We start from the raw sequence: 10495 nt of genomic DNA, 5'->3' as shown, positions 1-10495 counted from the left end.
TATTTCAGAATCTTTTTTTTCTAGATTTTCCTCCTTTAAAATTGGGTGCGTCTTATATTCCGGAGCGTCTTATACGGCGAAAAATACGGTATATATTATGTAAGCTACTGTAGAGGTACATTACATTATACACAACTTTTTTTTTTTAAAGATTTTTTTTTAATGTTTTATAAAAAAAAAATTTATTATTATATTTATAAAATCTTGGACATATTTCAGTGAGTTATGCGGTAATTTGGTGAATAATAAGTAATTATTGAGTAATTCTGTGAATTATAGCCTACAATCTAAAATAAATTTAATGCAAAAAATATAACACTTTTTGCATTGAAGTTCGGAAAGATCAGAACACCCGGCCTTTGCGTACGCATCCCTTGGGCGATTCCTGATGATGTCAGTGCATGCGCCTGTCGAAGGGGGTTGTAGCAGGAAATTCAAATATTTTGTATTGGATTCAATACAAAGTCCTGTATCCAATCCAATACAAAATAATACAAAATATATTTATGTGGTTTTGTCTATAGATATGTGACGTTGGACTCTGTTTTAAAATTTACCACACTAGGGAGGTGTTTTAGAAAAATATATTACTATACAGTATACCAAACTATTGCATTTTCAGTATTTTTGATTTTTTTATGTATTCTTGTTTAAGCTGATTTTTGTGTTTTTTATTTAACTTTAATAAAAGTAAATTTTTTTTTACATGATTGTGTGTTTCAAACTTTTTATATTCAGGATATCTACTAGACCCTTGTTCAGACATATTTCTGTACAGGTCTTTAAAAAAAATTTCATGAAAAACAGTGTACCGCTTTTGGTACAGAAATCCAGACATCAGTGAAACGTCAAGGTGGTAAAACTGAACAATAACAAGTCTCTTCAGCAATCATGAGGTCCTGCAGGACAGACAGCGCTCCGTTCCTCAGTACCTTTCAGTCTTTCTGGAAAACAATCCTTTTTCTCTGGACAGGCTCTGCCTTGGACGGTGGTCAGCCTCACTCAGCCAGAGCCTCACTCAGCCAGAGCCTCACTCAGCCAGCCAGAACGCGCTGACACTTGGATGCGAGCAGATCCTGTTTCACACACAGTCCTTGCAAGATGTCTGCTCTCTTCCTTCCTGTTTCCTGTTTTTCTTTCTCAGTACAACCACACCTTCTATGAATATGCAAATACTGGCAACCTGTTTAGCTGTGTTAAGAAACAGCGGCATCTTGGGGCTGAAATGCAGAATGACAGTTCTATATTTAATTACACACAGACATTGAACAGTGAGTGCTGTTTCTCAACCACACATATACACTACAAATAGTTTTGTAAACCATAATTGCATTATATGTTTATGTTCTCCTTACTATTCTTTCTCTCCCTGCACTATGCACATATAATTTTTGTATTCATTTTCTATAGATGTGTGCATGCTCCAGCAGTAAGTTTACTTCTGTTTGTAGTCTAACTCAAAAGTGCTCAAGAATAGGTGATAATTGTGCAGTAAGTGTTGTCACCTTATACCTCCAAAACTTAGAAGATGAGAAAGAGGGACATCTTGGGATATATAACATATGCAGTGCACATGTTTAAAGTCCAAGACCAAACATTTACACTGTATCAACATGTATTTCTTGTACCTCTAGCTCAGTTCTGTGGTCTCTCACAACAAACACACCCTACCTCTCAACAGCGGATTCTGCTTCAGTCCTTTGTGGCTCTCCTGCAGATCACTTTCCCTCTAGCTCCACATTCAGCAATTTTCTCTACTCCAGCAGTAATGCCATGCTTCAAAGGGACACGATCAGTCCTCACCTCCTAACATTCTTTCCACATGGAGCCCTGCTAAACAAAAGGCGAAAAAGCTGCAGAAGCCCCAAAACCTGTGCAGGGGGCTATCCTGCCATATAATACCTCTAAAATCTCAAGGGAGAATAAATTCAGTTTAGCTAATCTCTCCCCATACCTGAGTTCCTCTAAATGACAGACAGATACAAACAATGACACAAAATATATGATCTTTATATGACGAAACTGATCGCTCCATTTAAGACCTGCAGGTCTGAGTAGTCCATTTTAAACATAAGATGGGAGAATTATCCTCCACACACCACCAATTGGTAAACTTTCATACTGACCATGATAAGTTCTCAACGTAATAATATCAAATTACAGATATCCCTGAACCCATTACTCACACCAAACTATCACATGTTGTCTGTAAGCTTCTTTGATCTCTTTTGCTTTCAGTGGGAGATGCTGAACTGATTATACCGTGTTTCCCCGATTTTAAGACATCCCCATTAAACAAGCCACCCCCGATTTTTGAAAAAATAATTAAAATAAGACACTTACCTGTGAATAAGACATCCCCCGATATTTGATCCTGTGTGTGTCTCCTTGATGCTGGCTGCAGCACGTGTCTGCTCCTGGCTGCAGTGCAGAGTAAAACTGAAAGTAACAAGCCGGCATTCTGCACCAGGAAGCAAGCTGCTGATCCCTGCCCTAACGGAGATCCCTACACTTAATTACCGGTAAGTGAACAGAAGGGGACAATCAATGGCATAGAGTGATCAGAAGGGGACAGTCATTGCATAGAGTGATCAGAAGGGGACAATCAATGGCATAGAGTGATCAGAAGGGGACAATCAATGGCATAGAGTGATCAGAAGGGGACAGTCATTGCATAGAGTGATCAGAAGGGGACAATCATTGCATAGAGTGATCAGAAGGGGACAGTCATTGCATAGAGTGATCAGAAGGGGACAATCATTGGCATAGAGTGATCAGGCGGGGACAATCAATGGCATAGTATATAAATCCTGTTTAATAATAATAATAATAGAGTGATCAGAAGGGGACAATCAATGGCATAGAGTGATCAGAAGGGGAATATGAACGGCACATGAGTGATCAGAAGGGGACAGTCATTGCATAGAGTGATCAGAAGGGGACAATCAATGGCATAGAGTGATCAGAAGGGGAATATGAACGGCACATGAGTGATCAGAAGGGGACAATCAATGGAACATGAGTGATCATGAGTAACTTTCAACAATAAATGTGTACTGTAGTGTTCTTCATGGGAAAAATAAGACATCCCCTAAAAAAAAGACCTAGGGCATATTTTGGCATTTCAAAAAATATAAGACAGTGCCTTATAATCGGGGAAACAGGGTAGATAAAGCCCATCGGACTTAAACTTTTCATTCTTCCACAACATACACCCTGTAATATCCTAGCAATCAATGATCCACTTCTACCATGTGAAGCGTAAGCCATGTTTAAGGTGAGATCAATTCTCCTGTTCTGGGAGAATTCCATGAGATAACATTTTATGCTGGATTCAATACACCATGCAAACACAAAGACCAAATTTCAGACAAGACAAATTCCACATAAATGGGGTTACCTGACAAAGCTACTTATATCTCATCAAGGTAAGACTACCCCAATCTTTTCTTGCTAGAATGCCTAAATACAGCTACTGTGTAAATGGCTGAAAGGTGTATCCTGTTCTACAACCAGAATAGACATATGGGTAACTTGCTAGCCGCATTCCTGCCTTAATAAATGAGCAATGGGGTCATGAATACGTCAATCTAGGTGATTAGTTAGTATCAGGATGATCTGTTAAGCTCTGTCAATGGTGAGATCATAGCAATTAATTAGCGCACACCCGCTCCCTGTTCTGTGCGCATCTACAGTCCATTACAGGTCAATTTGAATCTCTAATGCTTCTTCCTCTTTTTGGGTAAGTGCTACGATTTTATGTTACATTATATTCATTGACAAAATTGATTACCGTAATTTATTGTTACATTTGTTGCACTGTTTTGAAGTCAAATATTTGTAAAAAGGATTGTTGCCAAAGATGGTATAATAATACATGTATCAAGGAAGATTTAGTGATTTAACGTGTGTGTGTGTCAAAATACATTTAAATGCATATAAATACATATGCATTTTCATTATTACTATTTTACCTGGAATGGTTTGTAGGGGGTGGTTAATCAAGTAAGTTTGATGGGATGGCATGCATTGATATGACTTTGTAATCCTCATTATTGTTAGTTTCATCTTTTGCTGCAATGTTTTTGTGCCTGGTTTGTAATGACAGTTTTTGTAGTTTAGCAATTGTTCAGCAATGTCTTGTAATTTTTTTCCACAAATATTGAGTACAAATATCTGCATGGTTTCCACTCCAAACTGCTACATGACCCCCCTCGTTGCCTTTGTCCCATTGTCACATAGTGGGATTTGAATGTATTATGTATGTATTATGTATTATGTACATATTCCTTTTATGAATAAATGGTCATGTTTTTTATTTCTTCGTTTTTTTATATTTTATGTTAGTCTGACATATGCACCCATGTTGATTTGCTGCCACACAACTCATCTGTTAATTTGTGGTAGTGTTAAAGGTTTGTTGTCATTGTGCTGTGCTGCCTGATCTTAGCACTATTGCATACAAACACACTTCCACTTGCTGTCAATAAGTTGTCCAGCTGAGTTGCATACTCATTCTAACACACCTGATGGTAATGGAAGGAGGTCCAGGTTGCCCAGCACAACATCAAACCACATTGATTGCCAAGCTCACAAGCAGGGTCAGGTACTCTTAGAAATGAGCAGAAGTTGTGTTGTTGCTTAACTTAATTTTGCTCATTAAATAGTGGAGTGTATGGATTATTTAGGTGTTTACACAAAACAAATAGTACTAGTATCTTAAAATTCCAAGAACAAATACACTTTGTGGCAAACATATTTTCTTGCTTTTCCAGCCTTTCAGGGTGTTTATGCTGGTTTGAGAGGCATTTTGGATCTTGGCCCACTATATATCGACTTACCTCAGCTTGGTAGTGGAAGCACATAAAGGGGGTTTCCCCCTTTAACCAGAAGCAATATCATCCATGGATGTTGCTTGGAGCCAAGCCCATGACTTCAGAGATCATAGGAAGAAAAAGGCAATCTTTTCAATTTGAAGCATGTTAGGCAATATGCTTAAAAAAACAAACATGAAGCAAAACAAACAATATACACATAAAAAGATAAACTTACCGGAATGAGGATCCTTCTCTGGAAAATTGGCCAGAGCATTTTTCAACTGATAGAACACAGCTCGCGCACACATAGCGGTTCCACCTTGGCGCACAACAATGCGCATCACACTCCTGAGGTTTGGCGCATAACTATGCGCATCAAACAACTGAGTTTTATTAAGCCAATTGTGCTGTTTTTAGCCAGTCGAAAAAATCATAGAAAGGAACTGCTTAAAAAAAAGCATAATTGACTTTTTAAATTGAAGGTCCTGGGGGATTTTAAAAGAGATCACAAAAACAATTCCCCAAAAAACAAACTACAAAATAAACCCATTTGCTAAAAGGTCACATAAAAATCTAGAGACCACACAGACACCCCTAAATTTACATGACAAAAAAAAACACATGTAAACCCACACTTAAAGCCAAATTAGTTAAAAAATGGGCAAGCAAGAATTGCATTCTAAAAATACTTACCAAACCAATATGCAATTTTGACCTATCAAGGGTGGAAAACTGTATTAGAAAATATTTATGCAGGACAAACATTTAAAGGTGGTAATAAAGACATATTAATGAAATGAAACAATATGGCCACAAACACAATAATAATATAATAATATAATAGCATTAACATTGACTTCTTAATTGCAAAATGGACATTGAAACATTCAAAGTTTAAAAAACAAAACCAGCTATATCAAATGTAGCAACAAAGATTAGGCTAACAAAAAACAGCCTCTCCATTATATAATAATAATAATAATAATAATAATAAAAAAAAAAAGCAAGTTAGACAACATCCTTATATATGCTCATCATTATGCACACAGGTGCTAAAAATTAATGTGCAAATGGGGTGGGCAGTCCATGAAATTTGGCTTTGTTTTTTTTTTCAGTTTGACATTCAATAATCATTTATTGATCCAATCCTTTAGATTTGTACACCATTAAAAATCTATTCAAGAAAAACTTTAAAAAAAAGTAAAAAGTAAAAGTAGAAAAGTTATACTAAACACACACATAAAAATATTTTAACATCAAAGCCTTGTCCTATTTGTTACCTATATTTTAACCCTTTCAGGGAATGAGTAAGGGGATTTATGTACCCCTGTACTCATTCCCCAGGGTGGGGTGATGGGGATCTGGGAGTCTTCTTATTAACCCCCCTAGCGTTCTAATTCTGTCAGTTTTTGATGCAAAAAATTATCCTTTTTTTTTGCATAGAAATTGTTGTTTATATTGTGGGCCTGTAATTTTTAGGATTAACTCTTGGGTATGATAATTATATTTATTTATTATATTATAATCCTAAATTATAATATAATACATAATTATAAATAATAATTTTAAAAAATAATCAAATAATAGACAACATTGTAATCTTGAAATAAAATATAAAATTAAAAATGTACTTTTATTTTTATTTCATGTTGTGTGGTGTTTTTGTACTGTAAAAACCATTTAAAAAGGAATATATTTATATATAGAAGCAAACAAGAACTGTGTGTGCTTGTAAAAAATCTAGTTTGCTAGCAAAAGCTAGCTCTCTCCCACCAGGAAAGCTTCCTCCTTGACTTTTACACAAAAATTACCTCAGCGAAGGGTGGAAATGACAACACAGGACTTAAAGAGACTATTTTTTCTATTTTGCACCATATTTTTGTACTTGAGGATTGGGCTTTTGTTCTCAGATGAGCTTTCCAATCTATGGTGTCCTCTACCATAAAACATAACACAATTAGATCACAGCCCTATCACACTCAATGTTACTGACATGTAAAACTAGACCCCTATCCACCTATAGCAGTTAAATACTTAATGTATATTTTACACCAAACCAAACAAAAAAAAGGGAATATGTTTTTTTGAATCCTGCTGATTGATTAAAAGTTACAGATGACTAGATTGTATGAGTTAAGGAATAGGCCTAGCCCCACTCCACAAACCTCCTTCTGTTTAAGGTCTGATCCCAGCTCTGCTGTCTGTTATATAAATATGAAAGCTGCCTTAAACGTTTAAAAGCAAAGCACTACACTAATAACATTATTGGAGCACATTCTATCATATCAAGAATACTGTAGTTTAGGGGATCCCAATACAGGCCGACTGAAAAACATTAAAAAAAATAGACAATCTTTTCAGAGAATAATATGGATCTCTCAATATTCTTAGTTAATGAAGTAACTGATTCTCTACCGTCCAAAAATCTATAGAAACCGACAAGTTTGATAATGAACATTAGAAACAATTTAAAAGTTATCACACCCCTTACTTATGTGATAGTAGCAACCATCTGTAAATCTGATAAAGATTCTACACTCCCTCAAAATTATACATCTTTTTCATGTTGAATGCTGATGTGAAAATGTATGCAAAAACAAAAAAGGAAATATCAATATATTTTAACCTTATTTAAAAGGGTGGCTAAGCCTTTTATATGATAGAAAAAAATGTTTATATATATAGAGAGGGAGAGAGAGAGGGAGTGAGAGAGAAAGAAACATGTTGTCACCCATCCCATTCCTGCACAGTGCGAGTTCCAGAAAAAGAGTGCTACACTTCCCACTTCTGGAAAGAAGAGAGAAGCCAAGATGCCTCAGGACTCGCTGGCCTTGGTTTGAAGTGAAGTGATGCTTTATAGTGAAAATTCCACTTTAGGTTTAAAAGGGGAGACAAGAACTGGATGATACTAGGTGAATTTTCAACCTTATACCATTTCCCACAAATCACAATATTTTTATTTTTCCTGGATGCAGACAAAGCAGTTGATAGAATCTTTTTGAATTAAGTTCTGATTAAGTTTGGGTTCTTGGGATGGATACTTTTCACTCTTTTATATTTTATAAAATGGCAATGTTCTCACACCTCTTTGCCAATTTTTCTTAGCTGCTGGAATGCTGACTAGATTCCCCCCTCTATTATTTTTGCACTGTAATTGGAACTAATTGTAATTGTAACGGGTGACACGGGATTACCTGAGGCGTGGAATCTGACTATATTGAAGGGTACCCTCTTTCTTTTAGATCTTTTTGGAACTCTTTAAACTTTTTTTTAGAAATAGTCCTGTACCTCTAAACCTCCCATACCTCATAACCTAATTAGCTCTTCTCCATGTGGGTATAGATTTATTACCACAACATGCACAGACACCTGGGATTCATATATTGGTAGATGTTAAACTTAATATTCTAAGGTGGTGAAAATCACCTGACCTTCAAATTATTGAGAAACTATAACTGATGATAACTTTCAGAGTTCCTTTTTGCTACAATGAATACCAAGCCAGAAAATGTATATATCAGTGCTCATGGTTACATAATTCAAAATGGACTCTTATATATAGTTTCCTAAAAAAAAAGAGTTTGGTTTTGTACTGTTGTCATACTTCTTTTACTCTCTCTTTTTTCCCTTTTTATCTCTTTCTGTACATTTTCTGTAACCCATTTTTTCCTTAGGTTTGCAGTGTTTTCCAAGTTAATTATGGGATGTTAAAAATAATGTTAAGGTTGATCACCACTTCTACTGGTTTATTATACTCTTTCTTTGTTGTACCCTTTTTCTTACATGGTTCCTAGAGAGTTATAGGGAAACAAGGTGGGCATGGGGAGGAACAACTGTGCACATCACATACCATCAATTTCTTTGTTCTCTGGTGCCTGGAGGAGGGTGGAAAGGACAAGCATCCAGGGTAGAACAAGCAACCACTGTAGGGTGGTGGGAACAATTGTGCCAAGAGAGCTGTAGGGAGAACAACAGTGCTCAGCAGGGGTGGGGGAGAGCAATGGTGACCAGTGGGGAGCGGAAGATAAGAGATGGATAGATGGGCCTGGGGTAAACATTGTTTTGAGTGAAAAACAATTACATTGCAATAGTCCCACGTCCCGCGCTGCTCGTCTCCTCCTCTTCTTTGTGGGACTGTTCACTGGGAAAAAAACTCCATCCACAGACTTTGCACAGAGTGGGAACTTAGTACAGAAACACGTGTCCCTTCCCTTAGCTGCAGGATATAGCCTGAATCCACATGACACAAGAATTGTGTTCTAAACCCAAATCTAGGACGTATGGTTTAGGAAAGAAGTGATATGTACACACTTTGCTTGTATATTTTTGGACCCCTTCACATCTGTTCACTCTAGTTAAGTGGTTTTATACATCAATTGAATTGCCTGTGATTGACACTTGCATCTTTTTCATGTGCAGCACATTATAACATTTGGGGAGTGGGTTACCATTAGTTGTAGTAACATTCAAAATTATTGTCAACGCAATAGACCAAAGATAAGTTGCCCATGCACCACAATGGTGCAAACCAAGACATAAAGCAACTTGTAAAAAATATGTAATTGTTTGGGTTTAGACACACTTTATGTCTTTAATACACATTGTCAGTTGAAAAACAAAGGGAAGAATAGCATTCACCTTTTGTTGATGTTTGCTTGCTCACAGCTATTGCAACATGGCTGGAGCTGGATGTTGGCTCAGTCTGGTAAAGATTTTGCAGGTATTCCAGGAAAATATTGGCCAATAATGAAAATTTCCAGAGTGGAGTTTGCAATATGAAATAAACATCAGTTCTGCTACTGAGAACAAATGGCTCTTGGCATGGATCTTCCTAACTTTCCTAACATTATGCATAAAAAGATGAGAAAAGCCTTTTTGTTTTCAATAAACTGGTTAAGAGTGAGAACGTCCTATAGATATTTGTCACTGGTCCTACTTAGAAGATTTGCTCTCACTTCCTGTTCAGGTAAAAATAATTTACTATCTGATAAATTAAGTGTTATCAGGTAACGAACCAAAGGAAAATTTCCCAACAGATAGAACATTTGTTTGGCACCAATAAATAATTTTGCATATTGGACACCCTTAATAAGCAACTCTTCATTAGGGTTCTTAGGCATGCCACCTTACAGATTCCAGTAAGCCCCACCCCACAAACCCCGCAAACTCCAAGTGTTTGAGGAAAAGATTGTGGGTTTGAGGCCCTCAACATGCCTTTCCCCCACTGTTAAAGGAACATGAGGGTCTGGTATGACCAAGCTGTAAGTCATTCCAACAATGCTACTTGAATTATTATAACAATTATTTATTATTCAATACAATGGGGGTTGGCCAATTTAAATTTGTGAATAAATCAGTTTTAAATTAAAAGAATTCTGTCAATTAACATGGGACGAAAAACAGTTATAGATCAAATTATTAATTTGCCATTAAGCTAAATTCCAATAAAAATGTATACACCTTTTCCCCCAGCGAATTTAAAAACACATTTTGCCACTAATTTAACTTCAATCAGGGGGAACTATTTGTTTTTTAATTATGTTCAGGGTTTTTGTTTGATTTTTGTCCACAAGGCAAATATTTGCCCAAACCAAACATTTTCATTGCTTGCGATAACATCATTTTGAAAACAACCTTGCAAAAATCACCTGATTATCCCTGCTTTAGGCATTCTGTTA

The 10495-nt window shown here is 36.3% G+C and overlaps 1 protein-coding gene across 2 annotated transcripts in view; it reads right to left on the bottom strand.

Annotated features, from left to right (window-relative positions):
• Nucleotides 1-5551, bottom strand: part of PIGV (phosphatidylinositol glycan anchor biosynthesis class V) — a 10927-nt gene extending 5376 nt beyond the window's left edge. The window contains exons 1-3 of one of the 2 annotated variants that reach the window (XM_072430919.1): nucleotides 4842-5551; nucleotides 1672-1830; nucleotides 933-1220 (exon numbers count right to left, since the gene is read on the bottom strand). Coding sequence is in view for 1 of the 2 variants with exons in the window: in XM_072430918.1 (XP_072287019.1) it covers nucleotides 813-838 (26 nt within the window). In the remaining variant the exon portion in view is untranslated. Of the gene's footprint in view, nucleotides 1-812; nucleotides 1221-1671; nucleotides 1831-4841 lie in introns of those variants that run through there. The other variant, XM_072430918.1, reaches the window with a different exon arrangement.
• Nucleotides 5552-10495: the final 4944 nt, after the last annotated feature.

The sequence above is a fragment of the Pyxicephalus adspersus genome, chromosome Z (genome assembly GCF_032062135.1).
Source record: "Pyxicephalus adspersus chromosome Z, UCB_Pads_2.0, whole genome shotgun sequence".
In the NCBI taxonomy this organism is placed as follows: Eukaryota; Metazoa; Chordata; class Amphibia; order Anura; family Pyxicephalidae; genus Pyxicephalus; species Pyxicephalus adspersus.
The sequence above is the reverse complement of the archived record's forward strand: the minus strand, read 5'-3'. Positions and strand labels throughout refer to the sequence as shown.